The 23,033-nt window shown below is 34.8% G+C and overlaps 1 protein-coding gene across 2 annotated transcripts in view; it reads right to left on the reverse strand.

The window, feature by feature from the left end:
- Nucleotides 1-2,454: 2,454 nt before the first annotated feature.
- The window catches only part of RB195_012226 (uncharacterized protein), a gene marked incomplete at both ends in the record, with an annotated part of 44,947 nt that continues 24,368 nt past the window's right edge, over nt 2,455-23,033 (reverse strand). Inside the window, 12 exons of one of the 2 annotated variants that reach the window (XM_064193989.1) lie at nt 2,455-2,508; nt 3,416-3,557; nt 3,637-3,755; nt 4,226-4,380; nt 4,450-4,573; nt 5,703-5,838; nt 6,372-6,462; nt 6,557-6,726; nt 6,857-6,922; nt 7,085-7,212; nt 12,591-12,666; nt 18,167-18,264. In XM_064193989.1, coding sequence (XP_064051571.1) covers nt 2,455-2,508; nt 3,416-3,557; nt 3,637-3,755; nt 4,226-4,380; nt 4,450-4,573; nt 5,703-5,838; nt 6,372-6,462; nt 6,557-6,726; nt 6,857-6,922; nt 7,085-7,212; nt 12,591-12,666; nt 18,167-18,264 — 1,359 coding nt within the window. Of the gene's footprint in view, nt 2,509-3,415; nt 3,558-3,636; nt 3,756-4,225; nt 4,381-4,449; nt 4,574-5,702; nt 5,839-6,371; nt 6,463-6,556; nt 6,727-6,856; nt 6,947-7,084; nt 7,213-12,590; nt 12,667-18,166; nt 18,265-23,033 lie in introns of both variants that reach the window. The other variant, XM_064193988.1, reaches the window with a different exon arrangement.

A 23,033-nucleotide genomic window follows, 5' to 3' on the forward strand; every position in this document is an offset into this window, starting at 1 on the left:
AGATGTTATTTTTGTTGCTGATTTTTTTTTTGAAATTTAATCCAAGAACATGAAAGTGTTCCCAGAATATTCTAATGAAAATTCTGTAACAAAAACCCTGTATATGTATAATTCTGTATATTCGAAGTATTGGAGGAGAAGAAGGAAGAAAGAGATAGATAAGGTCTAAAAAGAGCATAAAAATCAGCTAACGCCACAGTGCTCTCTTCTTTTTCTTTGAGAATTTTTTTTATTATCAGCGAATAATCAAAGGATTCATGTTTTAAAGGTCGATTTCTCAGTCTGAGCTCCTTTATTGGGTGAAAAATAGTGGGATCTAGTCATTGGACATCGTGTCGTGATCTATGATACAGTAACTTTTCTCAAGTATTCATTTTTTAAGAAATTTTCATATGGATACAATATTTGAGGAGAAATCACTCTTTTTCTTACAGTTGAAGTGCGACCAAGTTGCTGTTTCCAAGAAATTGCCTTTCAATCTTTTTTTCTTCAAAAATTCCCTAACCTTTTTGTTCATTAAAGCTTAGATAAATGATAAACAAAGTGTCTGCGGTTAATCGATCCGCTTGGGATGCGCTTGGTGAGCACTAGGGCAGATTCGAACCTCCGATCGATCGTGCAAGCAGGGGAGCCTCTAACCGCTAAACTACACTACACCTAAATACAAACAAATAAATAAATAATTCTAAATACAAACAGTTTTTAGAACAAATAGTAATTGTTTCTCAGCCGTTATGAAGAAAAAAAATACTTCCAGAAATGTGAGTTTTAGAGGTTCTTCACACCTTTAGCTAGCTACATACAACTGTAATATACTTTCGAGTTAGGAAAAGGATTTTTTTTTGTCATCGCTTTTTCTTTCTTCTCTTCAACCAATGGGTGATTGTATCCTGGAGGCTCTGTTGCCGTCTCGGTGGGATATGTGCTCCGTTTTATATTCGTGTTCTAGGTCTAGCGGTTTCCTTATCGCCTTTATATCTTAAAATCCGTAAAATTCACAACTTTAAATGATCAGACAAAACGACCGAATCTTTACGTTCAAAGTGTAAAAATGTTGCCTCCCCGGAGAACCAAATAGTAAACAAAAACAACAAAACAAAACAGGAGAAGCAGAGGACGCAGACACGGACTACAGGATGGGACAAATAAAAGTGGCACGGGGGAAAGATTTCCAGGTTACAAAGTAGGACATCAAAGAAAATGAGATACTCCGCTAATCTGCTTGTAGGAACCGTTGAAAACGACCACCATTCATCTCTTGGCTCCTTTAAGCCTTGGTCAGCAAGTTGCGGAAGGCGCATTGAAGCTGGACTGCTTAAATGGGTCCAGTCTCATCTCAAAAATGTTCTGCTGCAGTTGTTGAAGACTATGAGGGTTGTTTCGATGAACCTTACTCCTGTGACAGAAATTTGTAGAGCATTACTTAATTGAAAATGCCGAAATTTTGTAGTGCTCTGATTGGTTGGCAACTCGTGAAGAGTACACGATTGGCCGATTTTAGCAGAGACCCCGCCCACTTCCCACATTGTTCACTAACTTTCGGGAAGAGGAGATGATCATCAATCTACTTGCAAGTTATTTTGGCTAGGAAAAGTATTTTTTTATAAGCTATAGGAAATGATGGGGGGAAAATTCTACCATTACTCTTATAGCGCTCTTTTTGAGAGGAAGAAGAACGAACAATTATTGGACTAGGGATTTTTTTTTCTGACCAGAGTTTCAAGAAAACAAATTCTTTTGGCTAAAAAAAACGATTTTTTTTTTCATAAGCTATATAAGCTGACTGCAAAAACTCCCAGAATTCACATTCCCACTTCACTATTGAATGAAGAAGAGGTCGTCGAGTTCTGATATATTAATATATTCATTCATGGATACAAGTTTATTATCCAGAGTAGAGGTTGTTGTTCGAAGGAAATCGATAAATCGATCCAAACTCTTTTGGAAATCCTCAAGAAAAAAAAAACTTCATTCATTAAGTAGCATTCTTCTCTTAAAAGTTCTTTAATCCCAAAGAAAAACATGAAACACATAGAAAAATTCACATTCAGTGTTTTTTGTTTACGATTAAAAGAATATTACATATTTACAAGTATTTGTTCAAGAAAAAGAAAAAACATAGTGAAACTGCTCTGAGGAAAACAAAACAAGAGGACATGATCACTACCACGCATAAAAATAAACACAATAAAAATAAAACACGTGTTGACTTCACATGAAAAAAGGAAAAATTAAAGAAAAAATACAGTACATCAGCAGGCTAAAATGACATGAATCTACACTTAAGTATCTAATGGGGACATCACAACGACCTTAAGGAAGACTTTTCTAGTTGGGTGCGTAGCGATGATTGTATGAGAACGAGACCCGCACGTATCGTTGTCGTCTGAATTGACTGGTGGTGTTCCTGCTTCTCACCGTTGGAGAAGCCCGTTCTTTTCTTTCTTTTCATTTTCATTCGCTTGGACTTCGTGGTGAGGACGACACACCACTGCTCGACGTCTCGTTCTGGAATTGACACTTCCATTGGAAAAAGACAATTCAAATTTCCAGAAAAAAAGAGCTCTGGAGGTGCCTCAGATATTCGAAGAACAACGACAGAGATTTGATATGCACTACTCAATTGAAAAAGCTGAAATTTCGCCGACATTTCTTTTAGGGTGTTCTGATTGGTTGACAACTCGCAGGAAGTACATGATTGGCCGGTTTCAGCAAAGGCCACGCCCACTCTCGGAATTGTTCACTAACTTTCGGAAAAAGGTTTTTGTAGGTGATTAAATGCATGCAACACCAAAATTAGAAAATTTTCTCAACGACGCAATTCTGCTACCTTTTCACAATATGGTAAGTCCGCAGAAAATTCAAAATTCCTATTTTTGATGGCACTGCACACAACTTGAACTATTCTCATTTTCAAGAAGATTATTGGATCGGTGATAAGGATAGCGGAAGCGAAAAAAAGCTTAAAATCAAGAATTTGGAATGATTCAACAGTTTTCATTGAAATGTTGCGTGTGACTGCAGGTTTACAAAAATAAGCAATTTTCGCAAACCCGTGTAGAAGCTCTAGTGAGCCGTGTAGAAATTTTTTGAGCAGAGGACCAGGATTCCCAAGGGTTGTTAATTATCAAAAGGAGGCTAGGACTCCAAAATAAAGAAGATCTAAAGTAAAGGACAAAATAAAGAAACTTCTTTCTCTTTTTTCCGGCTTGAAAAATCCAAGGATACAGAATGATTCAATAATTTCAATGAATAGCTACGTCCCATTGCAGCTGGATGTTTTTTTTTCTGTTTTTTGGACTCACAAAAACCACCATTGTGTCAATTCTACGGCTCCAAAGTTTAAAGGAACTGGACCTTATCAATAAAAACCTATTGTATTACTAGGTGATATTGAAATATGCTGAGAACTCACAGAACTGTCATCCGCTCGATCCTGAATCTTCATACGAAGCACGACGAAACGAATCGGCGCCCCGTTCGAATCGCTAATCAATTTTGTCAACATCAACGCAGATTTGAACTGTTCGCCGGGACAATCATTAATTTCCAGAAGACTAAATAAATCCAGAGAATAAATATTGAGGATACGATAGATGATCGAGTCCGCAGTGCACACACAAAAGACCGACGAACCAGTCATTCTCCCTTAACGGCAGATTCACGCCGTTCACTTTTGTGATCTGTAGGCAACCGAGACGTCCATGGGTGACAATGATATCGCGGGTGGTTAATGGTGTTTCCACGGCTAGCACCTGAAATTCAGGGGAATAAATGTATTTCGGGGATTCGCACAAGACCAAAGGGGGGGGGGGGGGTTGTCCCACTTCAGTCCCACTTATAATGTTTATTAAGCTGAAAATCACGTTATGATAAGGTTTCCTAATCCTAGGGCTATTATTTATTAAAAAAAAAAGCAAACGAAACTTCTACCTCGTTCCTCAATTCGTTTTTCTCCTCTTATTTGACAGCCCTGCCGCACTACGGACTTATGAAATTACCGTAGCCAGGATCGTAGTGTCATGGAATTTTGTTTTAATTATTTTAAACTCTAGCTTTTAGCGCTATTAATTTTTTGATTCTTTTCTAAGTCAATTTAGAAAACAATTATACGGTACCAACATGTTATAAAGGCGAATTTAGTTTTTCCTGTCACGGTAATTTCCCAAATGTGCAATTGCGGAATACGATTATGTAGACTGTCACCGTTACAGTAAACTCGTACCTGATCATAACTACTTTGCTTAACAATATCAAACAGTGCTCGATGACTGTTTTTCTTCTCCGACTCCTTCGGTTCTTCCGGTCCTCGTTCTCGTATGGCCGCTAACTCGTCCAAAATCTTACTCCGAACGGAAGCGCTTGTTACTCCAAGTTGTGCTGGAGCGAACGCGAAATGTTGCTCAACGTGAAAACTCGTCCAAAAAAAACTAGAAGTACTTTTCTTACTTAGACAATTGTGGTCCCATGTTAGTAGATCGGTCCCTCGGAGGTCGTAGCCGATAAGGAGTGAGGCGACTTCATCTAAGCTACACGCTTGCAACCAGAGTAGAACGTCATCCAGGGCCCAATCCTGGAAGAGAGGAAAATAATCGGATGCAGAAATTGGCGGAAAAAGGTAATTTAGAAAAAGGCGAAAAAAGGTAATTCAAAAAGGACTTCTTCAGATTTAGGATTTGAATTTCGCCGGAAAAAATAACTGAAAACATTAACCTAGCTAATTTTATCTGATTATCGATTTTTTTTTTCTAAAAGAACCCTATACTGTATGTCTATGTGTGGGTATCTATATAGGACCATCATTATGCCGTCCAATAAAAATTCCACATCTTATAGGTCTATCTTTTTTCAGAATCGAGATAAGCAAAACTTTTTTGCACAGTCCTACTTCTACCTTTCAGTAAAATTTCAATGCTTCTCTAGGAAAAACAATTCTACCTCATCCTATAATTTATATAACCGAAAAATGCGCCTTGTTTACGGAATGACTTAAAAGATCGAGGGAATTCTACCCATTGTACCTATGCCATTAAATCTTTGTGAACGCTTACATAATCGGAATACAACTGCTGCTATCAACTCTAAGCTCCACCCATTTGTTTTTCAAAATATAGCGTTCCCATATGTAAATGACGATTACACGTTTTATAAAAGATCCCAATAGTTCCCCTCTATTCCGACCATTTGCGGCGGCCGCTAACCCATCCTCATCGTCACAAAAGTGTTGTGTTTGCCCGGACGATTTGAAGATTCCAATACAGAGACATAAAAGCTGTTTGCTTTGCGTACATACGCGGGTGGCGGGGTGCAATTCGCGTTTCGCACCGTCATTGCAAAGTTGAGAGCATCACGATGATGATCAAACGATGAAAAAATCACATAATAGTACTGTAGTGGTACGGTAACGTATTTTATTCAACGTTAATAAATGAATAATAAGTGGAAGTTATCTACATCTAATCAGTTTCTGGACGCCGAGAAAAGATTTAGAGGATTCCCGTTGGCCATATCCTACTAAAAATATTCTTAGTCAAAGTAGCAAGCACTTAATAAAGGAATTTTCGGTAAGCTTAGATAAAAAAAATCCTAGAAAAGACTGTAAATCCCAGGAGATCCCGATTTAATCAAGTTGTGAAGAGATTATATGTACAAATTCAATTTCAATTCAATTTTCAAAATTTTTTCAATTTTTTTTCGCTTACCTCAACAGGCTTCCTCCTCCAACAAGCATCCCTCATCTTCTCCTTCGCTCGTCGATTTCTTCGCCGAGGTCCACGCTCTTCCGCCGGAGTTGATGTTGCCGTTTCAAGATCGGGGCAACTTTTCCGTAGTTGATTGCTGGAAATCGTTCCCGCTGGGGATTTTAAGAGAAATGTTTTTTGTTAATTAATTAAATTAATTTTAAGAGAAATGTTCTGTTTTATGAAATGCTCTGTTTTTTTTATGTTTTAAGAGAAATGTTAAAACTAATTTTAAGAGAAATGTTAGAAAAATCGAATTCTAAGACTGTTTATTGACAATGTCATTGAAAAAAAAACAGAGAAAGGAATTTAGAAAAATATTCAAGTTCAACATCGCTACCGGAAGATGTCAAAAAATGTTTTCTTTTCAAATTTTTATTGTTCAACACACTATGGATTTTTATTTCTATCATATTATTTTATTTTTATTTTTTATTCATATCACTATATTTTCATTTTTGACATATTAAAGAAAAAAGGATATTATATACTTTTATATTTTAATAACCAGTCAGATAACCACATAATGTTTGAGGAAAGGAACGAATAAAAACACATTTCAACCCCGCGACCACTCAAAGTCAAATAGTAGAAAAAAAAAGAAAAAAGGATGAAATAATGACTACTAACCTTGATGTATAGTTATAGCGGTTGTTATTCGTTTCGACTGAATCCTTTTTCGGACGTAATACCGCTGCCGCATCATCCACAGTAATGTTTGCTGAAGTTCTCAGAAAATCCGTTAAAAAAATTCTCCTAATTTTCTAGGAAAAAAATTCAACATGGATTTTTTTCGCAAAACCACAAGGACTCACTTTTATACAATGCGGATGTCTCCGAATTCTGCCTGGTCCGCCTCACCTCATCGTCCGCAGATCGCTGGATTTTCATTGGAATTCGTACCTCAACCTGTCTGGCCGAATTCTCACTTTTACTACGTGCTGAACGTTGCTCGGATAGATTCATGCTCACTGGTCGATCGTCCCTGAATCAGGGGAGATTGTAGAACGAAGAAGAAAATCTATCATATGTGCTATTCGAAGGAAAGAAAACGGATTTAAAGAGAAACCATCTGCCATAGATACACATAATCTACAGTAAACCAAGTTCCATACCTACGCATTCCATCTGGGACCACACCGGGACGTGATTGCTTTCGATCGCGAAATGTCCAATTTCCACTGAAGAACGATGGCTTTTTTGAACTGTAAATAGAACGTACCTAGGTGTCCTCAACCTACTTCTAATGAGTTCTCTGTAAATTACGGTAGAAGTACTTTTACTGAAGTGTTTGTAACCACTTAAAGCGAGAAAGAGAGGAGAAACGAATGAAGCGAATGAACCTCTTCGAGAAAGCGGCTGTGGGCGGCGGAGCGGCCGCTACTAGCGCCGGCGCATCCATCATTCCGTGATTATAGCGTGTGAATCGTCTCAGCGCCGGCTGCTCTTCGCATCCGTAAATACCAGCGATCTGAAAGCCACCATGCTACCGTAACCATCATAGAAATGAATAGAAAATCCTAAAATCAGCGTAAATTAACTGAATGAATGGCAACAAACAATAAATAAATAAATTGCAGAAACCTCTCTTAATTTCCTTGTTGGAAAATTCTCCACAAAATCTCTTTTTCTTGTTTAGAAAATGTTTTCCAGAACCCAGGAATTTTAAATTTACAATATTTGGTACTAAAAAATTCTCTCATCTCTCTCCACAAACAACGAAAGATAATTTCTAACAATATTTACCATTTTTTAGGAACATTTTTCTGAGGTCATTAGGTTTTATCTGAAAGATTTTCCTCTTCTCATCTAATCTAGTAAATCATCATTGAGGCAAAGTTGTTAGGTAGCAGTTGTTCCAGAAATAATTTTCCTTAATTACTAAGAAATTGCTCCAGAAACTCTTCTACTCCTACTCTCGTTATTTTCCATACAAGCCCTTTTTCAGAGGAATTTCTTAGAATTACACAGCCGGAGGATTTCACAATATCACCTATTTTATTGAATTTTATATTATTAGTTTTATATTGCTGTTTTATTACTTTAATAAATTTTATATTATTAGAATATTTTATTGATTCATTTCATTGAATAACTCTGCGAATTAAAACATAATTAACTGTTCTATTTGCCTCATAATTGGATTGGATCAGAATTGGATAATTTTGTGAAGTTCAGTAACTCTAACTAAAGCAAAAAGTAAAAAAAGTAAAAGTAAACAAGTAACTGGAAAAATTCCTTGGTATTTAAGAGTAACAGTAAAGATTTTCCAGATTGTATACTGGCAACTGTAACAGACGTCTCATACCAGAGTATGTCCAAAAAAAAAATGATGCAAACATATTAATCTAATCCATGTTTTATAAAAAAAAAATCAACAAAAATGAATATATGAAGTCGCTACTAACTAAGGGAACTGGAAATAATCTAAAAGACACATATAATAAGAATAATGAAGCCATAACACGGAGAATAAGATTTTTCTCCAAGAAAAAAAAAACTCGCTCAAAATATATTTGTGGATTTTGGTTCTCTGCTCTAAAGCAAAATAATTAGTTTGTATATTTTTGGTTAGGATTGATTTTTAAGAAAAAAAATCGCAATTGTAAAGTCCGCAGCGGAAAAAAAAACGAAAAGGAAAAAATAGAGAAAAAGAAAACAGAAAAAAACGCATATACCAAGAAGAAGATTTATGAAAACTATGCAGTACGAATAATTTTATAATTATTGATTGACTTGGTATTCACTGTAATTTCAAGTTTGATATACTACCAGCATATATTTATAATAAAATTATAATTACAGTATGAAAAGGAGAAGATGAAAAATGAATTCGAACATACAGGAGGTTTAGTGAGGAATTATGATGAGAAGCAATGCATGGAAGCAGGAGAAAAATGACTGGATCCATCTACGCCCGTACATTTCCTAATGTGAGCAGACAATGAGGGACGATGAGGGCTGGAATTCCTATCGCACATAGTTTTTCGCTATTAGTTTCGGCAACCAGTTTTAAAACTAAGCATAAAAACCAAATTGCAGTCTACAATGTTCCTGAATACTTGAATAATTGGTGGTTGGTTTTATTATTCGAAATATAATTTGAAATGAATGAAACCGAATGAAGTGCGGAGAAAAATGCTGTAAAACTGGAATATTAGAGACTAAAATGCGAGTGATAGCAAGAAAAGACAGGAAGAAAAATGAGGAGAAAAATGAGGAGAAACTCCTGAAAATAAATTTTCCTACTTCTTTTTCATTCCTGAAAATAATTCCGAAGCTTGGCAAAAACAAAGAGCAAGAATATCTCTAACGGAAAGCAAATGATGAGGAATAGAGAAAGTTTTATTAGATTATGAGGAAGTAACCGACAGGAAATTATATGAAAACAGAGAAATTTCCTTGGGAAAGCTCTGGGAACTCCGATCTATAGACAGTTTATACTTCGAAACGAAGCCGCAGCAACAGGCGATCGCGTGAAAATTGTCCAGTTTCCTTTCGCTAAAGTGAAATTTATTCGTACAATAGTAGAGTGAACCGCCGAGCGCCGAGCCGAGCCCAGTGACTGATTTCGAAGAGGTCATCGGTGAAACCGGTTCCGTAACTATACGCCGAAGTAGCTACATAATCCATCCTACCATCCGCGCCGACCGTACACTGCGTCTGCTTAGCAACATCGTGGCGGCGCTAATTGCTGGGAAACACGAAGACGTCGAGGATGAATGGAGCCGTCGTGTGCGCGAGGAAGCAGCAACCGACAAGAAAAAAAAAACGGCGGCTAGGACGAGTTTTTGCAGCTGATCCGGGCACATTCGGAGGTGGACGGCCGTGGTGGTGGTGGTGGTGGCAAATGATCCGTGCAGAATTGGATGGACGGACCATGGTTATTGGAATTTGGGGTCGAAGAGGAGAGGAAATAAGGGAAGAGAAAGGAGGAGAAGAGGAGGGTGAGGGAGGTTCGTGAACTTACTCCAAGAAAAAATAGGAAGAATAAAAAAATTCCATGCAGAGTCGGACGGACGGACCATGGTTGTTGGAATTTGGGGTCAAAGAGGGGTGGAAATAAAGGAAGAGAAAGGAGAAGGAGAAGAGGGTGAGAGAGGCTCGTAAACTAATTCCAAGGAAAAATTTAAAAAAAAAATAAAGAAAATTCTATGCAGAGTCTGATGGACGGACCATGGAGGTTAGAATTTGGGGCCGAAGAGGAGAGAAAAGAAAAGAAGAAAAGACAGAGCGAAGAGGAGAGAAAAAGAGAGTAAGAGAGAGTTGTGAACTTATTCCAGAAAAAAGAATGAAGGCGGATTTAACAGAATTAGCATATTATTTATAAAAATATAATAAAAATATGATTACAATTATTACATTATTTATATCCTAAATTTATGCGTATTATATTATATATATATAAATTTATATTTGAATGGTTAAGAAGAAAATGGAAAGAAGAAAAAAGAGAGATAAAGAAGGAAAATAAGAAAAGGTGGAGAGAAAATTAGAAAGAACACGCCGAGGGGAAATGAAGAAGATTTTCCACACCACACAAACTCGTCCAATGTCATCGAATGCGAGCAGTAAATAGAGTAAAACACTACAAAACAAACTCAACTGTTGGATAGGCGCACACTTGAACGAATCCAAGGTGAACGATAGGACAAGTGTGAAGGAACAATGTGAGGAAAATTCTCTTCAAGTGAACTTTTCACAAACTGGGTCATCAAAGAACGGGGAGAGGAGAAAAATCGAGACGAACGAACAACGAAACGCTGGAGAACTCTTCAAACATTGATGAGGAAAACTACTGGAGGAAAACGGTGTGATTGGCTGAAATTTCTTCCCGAGTTGTTGTGAACGAAGGTTTTCAACAGAGCAACAAGTATTTCCCTTTTTTCCCCCCTCAGCGCTCAATTCCCCTCTAAAAATTCCTCTTCAGGTTTTTTTGCTCAATTATTTGATCTTCGAAATTTTCCTCCAATAAAAAAAGTACTCGGAATTAGCTCGTATTACTGTTATTTTATGTTATTTTGTAAATTTTTAGATCCTATGGAGAGTAATTCAACTAATGAGTTGAAAAAACTCCAAGTTTTTTTCTTAGCAAAGGAAAACTCGAGAGTAAAGTGGAATTTCCGAGAAATTTCTCGCTGTTTAGTAAATAAATACATAATTAAACGGATAAAAATGAATGGAAAGGGTAGAAGAAGGAAAGAATAGAAGAAGAAAAAGAAAAAAGAAGTGAAATGAGTGACAAACATGCGTAGATCAAGAACTGACGGGTCATCGAAGGTGAGGACATCTTTGGGGAAATAGAAAATATTCCACTGAAAGCACGTAGGAAATTTTAAATTCTTTCAAATTTACTTTTTATGATTTCATAATACCGTAAGAAATCGTATGCATACTTGAAAATGAGAACATTATACGGAAAGAAGAAAAAGAGTTAAAATCTGTCCTAATTATCCCGATAGTAACAATCGAATTATTTTAATAAATAGTGAAAAATAAATATAAAATAGCGCAGTACTGCTATTAATTACCTTCCATTTCTAATTTCGTACTAATTATTTTTATTACTTATTCTTACTAATTACTTTTACTGCAGTGGCTTTTACTTTAATGATTTATGATCTAGAAAGAGTTTTGAATTTGTTTTTGTACGTTTATTGTTTGTTTTTGGTTTTATTGTGCTCGATGTTCACATTCAAAGGATGTGATTTTGCTCAATATTTCTTTAAAAAAACCTGAATACAGTAAACTGGAGAAAAACAAGAAAAAAAATTAAATCTACACATTAATTTCGCATTCTATGAATTGAAGACAGAAAAAAATAGTTTAAAATTAACTTAATATATTATTTGACTAAGCGGCAAACTCGAATGGATCGAGGGTTCCGACTCCGCCGGAGTCTCAGCACAAAAACACTTGACGCGATATCGACACTCCTAGTCCCAGTCAGTATTCGAGTGTTTTTCAGGTTTAGTAAGATTCCATAATTTTTTTCCCATTTTTCTTCGTGAAACTGTCCCTGAATCTGAAACTGTCCCTTGAAATCTTTGAAAAAATCTGTTCGTATTATAACCCATTAAAATTTGCGGGAAAAAAATTCTTAACTTTTGTATGAAATTTGTTGGCACAAAAAATTAGCAGCCAGTAATTTCAGTAGAGATAAAAGGGTGAACCGTTGTGAATCTAAAGTTCTGGATATCGGGCGCGAAATTCTCGTCCGAATGCATCCTGAGGGAGTGGAAATTTAAAGAGAATAGAGATTTACCGTTTAAGTTAAGGTCCCATTCCTGTATTGACACAAAAATATTTGTGAGGTAGCCATGAATATTGCATAAAAAATTAAAATATGCTCGGAATTGTGTGCGCTAATGACTAGACGAATGAACTGATTATTGATCGGATGGATATTTCGATGATATTTTTTGCTTTTGATTTTTTTTATTTTGATGTTATGACCGATCATTCTTGAATTCGTTTCACTTTGGTGACAAAATTAAAAGTCATAATTGATCTGGAAGCTGATCTGGAAGGTACTAAAGAAAACGGGGGGAAAACGGGTCTGTCACCATTTATTTTCTGGGAAAATCCCCAGAAAATAAATGGTGACAGACGATTGATGGATTGATCAAATGATTGATTGATCGAATGAATAGACCTGTGAATTATTATATATCCCCTCTCCCCCCAGTTTTTCAAATCGATGACGTTCGCTATCGTTCATTCACAATCGTTTAGATGAATTCGTTTCAATTTTCACAATAAAACCAAATAATAATTGATTTGATTGAAAATAAACGGAAAAAAAGGAAAAAAACAAACAAACAAAACCACAACGAATGATCAGTTCACCTCTGGAAATTGCCTTGTTCTCAGCATCATATGAGGTGAGTGTTGGCAAAGTGGATGGCCTGGCGGCAAGCGGTACCTGGAAAAATGAAATGGTAAAATTGAACGGTAATAAAATGGAACAGAACTTAAATGACACCATACAAAAGGGAAATTTTCAGAAAATTTAAGAAAAAAATTATATTTATCATAGGCTCATCTGAAACTTATAGAAATTGCGCAGAAAACGCAAATAAAACTTCGTTTGAACACCTTTGATAAATCCCTCCAAAAACCTATTAAATTATTGATTTATTGAGGGGTGAGCTTATGAAAGAATCACGTGAATAAATTCCTGGATTCAGCAGAAGGAAAAAGGGAAGAAATTAAAAAAAGAAACGCGAACATAAATCCCCGAATGAAAGATTTTTTTTAGATTTAGAAGATAAGATTTAAGATCTTTAGATTTTTTTAGAATTGCCCACAACTCTACTAACTTGAGATCAAGTGGTAAGCTTGTAAAAGAATTAGTCGACATCTAAAGAAAATCCAGAAAATTCTGGACCCAGCAAGAAGAAAAGATGGAAAAGAAACGGAAGAAAAAGTCGTTTCAACCCCAAAAAAGGCCTCTGGAACCTAGTAACTTATTGAGAATTGAATGTATAAAAGAATCAGTCGACATTTAAAGAAAATCCTGGATGAAAAAAGGAAAAAAAACTAAGGGGAAACAGAAACAGGAAACAGAAGATGTTGAAACGGGAAGAAATACCCCCGAAATCGTAAAAACTAATTGAGAAGTGGGCTTATAAAAGAATCACTCAAAATCTAGCGGAAAATTGCTTTGGGAAAGATATCAAAATCTACTAGGACCTAGGAGGAAAAATTCTAAGGTTTTCTAAGATGAACAAAGCCTCAGAGTCGAAGACTAAGACTCGTCACCTCGTCGTCACAACACATGTAAGCCAATAGAAAGTGTCAACAAAACGGACGGGACCGGTGTTTCCGCGGGGGGACGCGGCGCGCCGTCAGTCGTGAGGCAGCCTGAAGAATATCAGGAAAACGTCAGCAAACGTCAACGTGCGAACGACAAAACCTCGTCTCCCTCTTTTTCCTCACGCCCCTAATTTTCCTCGACTTTTCTTTCACTTTCACATGTAGATCGTGTTGCATCACTGGTTCTCTAACTGAACACTGTAGAAAACCTCAGGAACCTTTGCGTTTCAGAAATTTCAGGAAAATCGAAAGAAGAGATATTCAGCGTGTAGCGAAAAAAAAGTGTTACGTATGGCGCAAACAAACAGAAATTGAGGGAAATTAGCTAGAAATTTCAAAAAAAAACACAAAAGAGACATTTGAGTTCTTTTTTTTTTGAAGGAAAGTATTACGTATTTGTATACGCGAAAAAAAAGGAATCCAGAAGAAAATTTATAGGAAAAAATTCTAATTAAATTCTAAAATAACATAAAATAACAGTAACACTAGCTAACTTTGAGCACTTTTTTTTGGGAAGTTTTTGGGAAGGTGGGAAGTTTTCAGAGGTATAAAATTTCCTGAAAAAAAACGCTGCAACGGAGACAAGAATACCGTTTCCTGCACAACGTATCTAAACGAATAATCCTGCAAACGCTGCAAAATCCGCCCCCGTACAATGCAAATATAAATGGTAAGTGCAGTATTTTTGCCCTTTGACATGAAATGAATACATTTCATTGCAGTTACGTTTACACAAAATGATGTTTCGTCAAATATTTGAAGGAATTTTATTTGGAAAATATTTAGGAAGAGTGAGGTAAATAGTGTAGAAAAATAGAGATATTTTATACAAAATCTTTCACAGCAAGACGAACCCAGCCGTGCGTTGCGATCGATTCTTTTTTTTTTCGAATTTTTTCTACAAATAGCAAACAAAAAATGTGCAGCAACATGATAGAAATCGTCGCTTTCCTGTAATCCGAATTGAATTATTTCAGTTTAAATTATTTTTACATTTTTATTCCAAGGAAGGTTTAAAAAATCCCCCCCCCCTCACGGAATTGTCACACAACCAATTACACAGCTGTTCCAGTTTTAAGGAGGGATCACCAAAAAAGGCTGTAGTGTTTATTTGTTGTTGTTTTTTGTTTTTTTTTCTCGAATTTTTTATCCAGGGAGGACTGAGGCCAGAATATGTGAATATAACAGATTTCAGGTACACAGCGGTGTCCGAAACATCCACAAAATTCACCGTAAAAAATCAATAATTCCATGACAGAATCGAATAATTAATATTAATGATCGCTTTCGCTCATTCCCTTCTCCTTCCTGCGATGAGTTTTCCTGGGGAATTCTAATTAGTTCTTTTTTTTCATTTCGCTGAACGTTCAATAAAAATTCAATGAGTACCTGAATCCGAATCCGTAGATATCCTTAGAATGTTTACAAATAAACAAGAGAAACCCCTAATTCCTTGGCGAAAAATCATATTTTTGCGTGCACTTTCTCACCCGTCTATTCTATCGTTGGAATTCAGGGTTTCGCTAAATATTTCCATTAATATTCATATTGATCAATTATTGATTGCAATAAGGTTATAAAGACAATGAATTCATATTATATTATTTGTTATTTGTAAGAATATACTATTTACAGTCACTTTAGTTATATTTTGTACAACATTACAAAAATTATATTAAGATAAGCCGAATATAGCTGGTAACCGGAAAAATGAACGTTTTAGCAGCTTTCAGTGGTTGTTAAGAAGAGATGAACTGGGATGAGTCATCACAAAAATGGATTTTTTTTTTTTGCCCCGCAGCACCGCGTCACAGAATTAATCGAGGGAAATTTCAAAAGAAAACCGAGCAAAAAAAAAGAGAAAACAAACAAAAAATAAAATAAAGAATAATAATCTATAATAATATATGAAAAATTAATAAATATATAATAAAAAATAGAAATGAAATGGAATAAATCGAAAGAACACGACTCTTCGAAATACCGTGTTAGCTTCCAGTATTCTAACAGCTACTTTTTCTCCTGAAACTGAAAGAAATTCCTGAAACGCTCTTCAGAACACAAAAAAGGTATCGAAACTTTAAAATCTAACGAATGAAGCTTGCTCCAAAATTCTGTACGTGATGTGATCTTTTCTCTAGACAACGAAAACGGTGACGTAAAATAAAAATCGAAAATTTCCACAGAAATGTTCCTCAGTATAGTAATCTGTGATGAGTTTATGAGACATTCCGACATTCCATGGCTAGATAACAATGTTTACGGCTGTTTCAGGCACAATTCTGCACCTACACGTAGCCACAACAACAGAATGTGATGATAGTTTAGCAGATAGAATTATTTCGGGGAAAATTTCCTACTATAGTGAACGGAATAAAATATAGAACCTAGACATACATCCAGAAACGAATCAAATTCATATCTTGGCACTAATTTTTAGCTCCAAAAAGTTGAAAATTTTTGAGAAAAAAACATGGCTACTTCAACTGTACAATGAATTTATGGATGTTTTACAATCGTTTCGAAATGTTTCGGTAAAATTTTGTTTTTGCCCTTAGATGCTTAAGGTCCCTGACCTGTGCACATTATTAAAAATCATTTTAAAAAAGATCTATCATTAAAAATCTTTGATATTTCTCCGATTTAAGCTGCAACAGTATTTCTTCTTAAACGAGTTATAATAATTATCAAAAATTAAGAAATTAAAAATTCTTCTAAATATTTGAGGTAATTTAAAACTATGCAATACATATTGTTACACCCTATGTACACTATAACGGATCATCAAAAAATCATCAAGTATCACTTTAATGATGAGAAATTGCTATGGGAAAATTCTTCGAGAAAATCATTTGTTTATGAATAGATTTGTTAAAATTTTTGTTGATACATGGACTTCGTTTGTTTAAAGGAAAAAAAAATTTCAAATATTTAACCCTTTCAATCGGCTCTTTTTTTTCTTTTTTTCTCTTTTCTTTACGTTTCAAAAGTCAATCGTCGAAAAATCTTTCAAAAGAATTTCGTATTCCGCACTCCAATTCATTTAATTCATTCCGGGATGATATGATGAATTGATTGGTTGCGTCAAATGTTTGTTTTCATCATCTCTGATTCGATGCTGGAGTTTCACAGTAAGATTTTGCTTCCAAACTTCATACCTCGATATTCCAGACATTACAACCCTGGATAGGAAACGAGAACCATAACGAAAAGAAAGACTATTGAGGATAAACTATTCATATTTATTATTAATATGATCCCGTACAGCAATAAAGATAATACTAAATATGTATAAATAAGATAAAATATGATATAACTACTACTCTCTACACTACAACTAATATACTAAAAAATTTCCTATTCAATTTTTATTTTCAATTTTCCAATTATGCAACTCCCAATAACAATTTCCTATAGAAAAATTTATAAAGCGCTCTTAGTAGAAGCCTAGGAAACCTTTTACAAGGACAGAGGAAATTGAGAGAGATTTTGAGTGACAACCGTTCTTGGATGGAGATCTCAAGTTACAACAAACATACACATAGCTAGTATTTACGGATGCGGTAGAATATGCGGGAAAAATCAAAAAAAGGAATGAAAAAAGAAAAGAAAGAAGAAGAACCCAGGGAAAGAAGCATTGAAATCTACAATGTGCTGTGTGAGGTAAAACGTGAGCAGATAAGCCGAAACCTGATCCTTGGAAGATCCTCGCAATTTGATAATTGCTTGCTTCGTTTCATGCAACTTTTTCAATGGAATCTCATTAACAATCGGCAGTAACAATCACAGATGTTCAGCCCTCGTTAGAATCACTAACTCGTTAAAATTCTATGCTAATTATTCCGAAAATTTTTCTTCAATTTTATAATTTTCCTACATTACACTTCAATTAACATTTAGAACGAGGAAAAAAATTGATGGAGAAGAAGAAAAAATTGAAGGGACTCTTCTAGAAGAGATAAAGGACCCTTTCAAAAGAGGTGAACATAAGAGCGCTGTTACGTACCTTAAAAGGGAAATATTCTTCTAAGTAGATGTGAAAAGCAATAAAAAATCACTGAATAAAAAATCCCGGAATAAAAAAAATGTGCCCAAGGAATAGAAATTTGCGACAATTTTCATGACCTAAGGGATTATTCCTTAATTTTCGAAGGGTAGATGATTGTTAAATCGTCTAAAAGGAGATAAAATTCTCATAAAAATTCTCTAAAGGAACTAGTAGCGATACTTATCTTACAGTTGAAAGTGAGGTCCTCAGTTCCGTACGATTTCAGTGTAAAAAGCGAGTTACTGTCGAAATTTATCGGAATATTGTATCAGTGCACAGAAAACTTTACTATTTGTTCTATACTTGTACTTAATTTCCTTTAATATTTTTCTTTCTTTCAATACGTCAATAATTAAAGATAAAATTTTAAAAAATTGGATTAAAAAATTAAATTTAAATTAAAAATTAAATTTAGTGGATCAATAATCCAAAATTTTCTATTATATTTATTCCAGACTATTTTCCCGAAAAGTCATATAAAATAACCTTTTCTTACAGGAGGAAAACCGACCGAAAAAAAATGAAAAAAGTGAAGTATTCTTATATATAAGGATCTTACCTGTAAAGATGCGGATCAGTAGTATACGGTGAATTCTGCGGATAGGCGTAACGATCGTAACCAGCTTCGTTAGAACGCCATCGGCCTTCTACCATAGGCTGAAAATCGGGGAAAATAAGGATAAATAAAGGATAAAATTCAAAAAAGTGAAGGATTAGGATAAATCACATGGATAAATTATGGTAGATGGTGAAAATCCCACGAATTCCAGTGAAAAGTCATCACTAAATCATCCCAGTGAAGCAAGAATGGAAAAGAAAATAGGACCTAATAGAAATGAATTCTGGTTCTAATAGAAATGAATTAGAAATCCCAAAAATTCTATGAGAATTTATAAATGAAGTTGTTTTTTTATGAAATAAGATCGGGAACGGAAATGAAATCTAATAGAAATTGTCAACCTATATCAAAACTTCTAGTTAAAAATTGTCAAAATTCCGTAAAAATTCGTCAGTGAAGTATCACAACGAAGCAGGAATGGAAAAGGAAATGAAACCTAGTAGAAATTTTTCCAGAATTCTAATCAATAGAAACTGCCAAAAATTCTAGTAGAAAATCCCGAAAATTCCCGGAAAATTCGTCAGTAAAGTACTCCAATAAAGCAACAGTGGAAACGGAAATGAAACCTATTAGAAATTTGTCAAAATTCTAGTCAATAGAAACTGTCGAAAATTCTAGTCCGAAATCCAGAAAATTCCCGAAAAATTCCCTCAGTAAAGTACACTAGTGAAGCAGGAATGGAAGCGAAAAGAAACTTAATAAAAAATTTTCTAGAATTCTAATTAATAGAAATTATCAAAAATTCTAGTCAAAATTCCGGAAAATTCCCGGAAAATTCCTCAATAAAGTACTCCAATGAAGAATAGAAACGGAAATGAAATCTGACAAATAGAAATTGTCAAAAACTTTGTTGGTAGCCATTGAGACATGAATCTGGGTCAACAACATGTATCTTACATGAGATGAGGTTACACATATACGTTCGATGTGACCTCAATATGATCGCGCTTCGAAAAAAAAAAAGTACACGGTATACAAATACGCTGCGACAAACACAACAACGTAAGGTAAATATATCGAAATCGAGTACGTGTGCGTATAGGTAGCGATCGGTGGGACCACATCGGTGCTGTGTGTGTGTGTGGTTTGAATGACCTGACCGTAACGAGGTTAGGCGCTGTCGCTGTCGGTGTCGGTGTTGGCGGTGGTGGAAGGGGTTGATGACTCTGTTGAGCACCGAGCAGATGTACAAACACACTACTACTACACACTGCCGTTCATCATTACTCTGCCGTGCGATGCTGTGGATTTTGTGGATTCACAGCGAACTGTGAGGTAAGAGAAAAGGATCGAATGGAAATTTCATGACAAAAAATAAAAAAAAAACTAAAATAACTTGATCAATTCAATCAATTTTTGTGTATCTTCGAACTTATAACGAAAATAATATTATTAGACGACGAATTTCTACAACATATACTCGTTTATTGCTCAAAAAATATTTAAAAATAATAGAAGTTGTTTCAAAAAAATTACTAAATTAAAAATTAATATTAAAAATTAAATAGAAATAAAGAGATGAGGAATTATGGGAAAAGAATAAAATTCAGAAAAGTTACTCCAGATTTTTGAACCCAACTTTCAACATAACAAGCAAGAAGAAGAAATAAACAATTATTTAATTAATAATAAGTGCAGAGAAAACTCAGCCCGTAAAAATCTGGTGCAAATCTGCAAAAATCCGACGTAACCCTGTTTGAAAAACGCTAACACCGAAAAGAAAAAAACAAAAAACGACGAACACACATTTTTGCTCACTTTACGTTTTCGTTCAATCGTTTCTTTTTTTCTTCCTTTTTTTTTGGAAAAAATCTATGCAATGTTTCTCTGAAATTCTGGATAGGGAAACGATAATGTATGCTGTAGATAAATACATTATGACGAGAAACTTTTCACTGATAATATGTATCGAATTTATTTTGGAAATTTCGCAGAAATTGCTTTCGAAAACCATACTTTGTCTCAATTTATTCTCGTTTTCTCGCTCATAGAGATTTAAATAATTTAAAGTTAGTATTCTTAATTTATTCGTCTTTTGCGAGTTGCAATAACCACTGATGGGAATTGTTCGGGAAAAAAAAGTTAGAAGTAAATCAACTCTACCACTATAGCGCTGTAATCATGTAAATAATTTTTTTTAGAAATTTAAGAGGTTCTAAACTGGATGAAAGGTGTTTTTGGGAGCATCAAGAGTTCATTCTGAAAACTAAGAGACAATGGATGGATAAATAAACGATTTCTGGAGTAAATCAGGACCTTATCCTTCAAAATTCATTTTAAAAAAAAACTAAAGTCAACTGTACGAAGATTTTTTAAATGTCAGGGGAAAAATCAGACTCTTCGCAAAATTATCTCCATAAGAATAAATGTTATAGGTCCCGAAAAGAAATAAGCCATTAGCACAATAACAAAAACATGTCCTACATCTGGATCGTGTCCATCGAGATGCTCAAAAAAAGTCTGTAATTACGTACATACGTACGCACGCAATCGTTTTCATAGTTATACGAGAAAAATGAGGGAAGTCCCTACGAGAAAAATGACAGGGATAATCTACGAAAAAAACGAGAAGAACAGAGTTAATGTGAAAATACTGTCATCTGGGGAGACAATACGGCGTACGGCGCACCGACGAGCCGAAACAATACGTCTGACCGTACCGTACGCATGAGATCAAAAATCCCACGATGATGATCGCATTTCGTCCGAAAATTAAAAACGCACGCACATCTACATATCGTCAATATGTTAAAGAAAGAAGATCATTGCCCTCGTTCGAATGTTCGGGAAAAAACGAACCGTCGAAACGACTTTTCGATATTGATAAAAGTTATCCGAACGCTCTAATCGCTCTATAAATTGTAGATGATGCGACGGGCGGGGATTAATACAGACGCAGCGTTCAGCGTGTGTTTAAAACACCAGAAGGAAATTTCCAGAAGATCATAGCGGATGCCCGAGAAGTAACAGGAGAGCTAATGTCTTATATACAAATTTAGTAAATAAATTGGTAAGGACGGTCGAATAAACAAATTCGTAAACATGGCAAAATTTATGACTTATTTATGCTTTAGTTATTTATTTACATTTGAGTGTAATTTATTTGTGGATTTTTTTTGAAGTGAATAAATAAACTACTCAAGTAAAATGAATAAATTAATAATAAATAAAAATAATAAAATGAATAACTTCTAAATCGTACCTCAAAAGACCAAGATAAAAGATGACTTTGACAATACACGCAATTCTACGCGAAAGAGCACCGAGCAAAAAAAATACAGTAATACACGGAAAAGCAAGGAATTTAGGTTAAAAAAGAATAAAGGAAAATTAAAAGATAAAAATTCTACGAGAAATGTGTCTTTTTGTTCTCGAAAAATTGAGTAAAGTAATTAAGTAAAAAATAAACTAATAAAAATAAAATTAATAATAAACGTAACAATAAAAAACGAAAAGAAACATTAATATGAATAAAGAGGGGCAAATTGGGGAAAAAAGTCGTTCCTCCAGAAACAAAAACACATAATTTGTTTTAGAAAAAAAGATGCCCCCTAAAATATGTTTTTTTTTTCTCGGAAAGATCGCCTTTTTTTCGGGGCGATCTGGCGAAAGTTCAGCCGATAAGGGCAAATAATAATGTTAAACAAGAAAAAAAGACAAATAATGATAAGACAACTAGGGCCAAGATGACGAAAACAGCGGTTTTTCCAAAAAAAAACCATTTTAGAAGAAAATTTAGAAGAATTTAGAAAATTTAGAAGGAAAATATTATCGAAGGTAAGATTTCTGCAGAATGTATGGTTTTTTTTTTTTTGGGGGGGGGGTGAGCTTTTAAAAAGGAAAATAATAATAGGCAAATAACAAAAATAGAAAAAAGAAACAATAATATGAGAACTGGGAAGACCTGGCTATGGCTAACCACACATTCTACGAATATTTTTCCCCCTCAACAGAAACAGAATGTCGATGCCGATTGTCGATTTTTCCCTGCGAGACCAGTTAGTAACATCATAAAATTTGCATCAAGACTACCAGCGTAGCGTCGTGCATCCCATCATCATCATCATCATCGTACATCGATATGTTGCTGCCTGACGTATGTACATACACATCGATGACGTACAGGACGCGCAACGCACGTACAGACACGTGTAGACGCTGTATAGACGTTACGGCTACAGTAACTTATATGCATGAAATGAATTCTAATCAGCTGTCAGCGTTCAGCGTTTCTCTAATCGTTGACTGACTTTGTCCTAAGAAAATAAAATAAATATATTACGCGAAAATATATTACGGAATGAATCCTGGATCCATAAAGCGCACATTTTGAAGCCTTATTCGAGTGAGAACATATGCGGACGAGAATCCAAGAAAGCAAGAGAAATTTTATTTACTATTTACAATTTTTATTTTTCGCTTTTTGAATTTATGTTCGTACATATGTGCATTTCTATTCTTTTTATTTAGACCCACGCATTTTTTAGTTCCACTGGAGTATGTATACGTCGTTAGTTTTTTTGAAAAGTTTACATCATACCTCGACTGATGTTTTTCTGAAACATTTTATCCAGAATATCCTAAGTTTTCTAAATGAAATTTCTAAATAGAAAATTTCAGAAGAATATCAGTCGATGACTGATGTAATGTGTCATTGAAATATATATATATATATATATATATATATATATATGTAATTTTAAAAAAGTCCTTGAAAGGAAAATTCTGCATAAAATGCTTCGTAAAAACATCAATCGACGTACAATGTAAACTTATTCAAAAATATATCATCTTAAGAAAAAAGTCC

This window comes from Necator americanus, chromosome III, assembly GCF_031761385.1.
Source record: "Necator americanus strain Aroian chromosome III, whole genome shotgun sequence".
In the NCBI taxonomy this organism is placed as follows: Eukaryota; Metazoa; Nematoda; class Chromadorea; order Rhabditida; family Ancylostomatidae; genus Necator; species Necator americanus.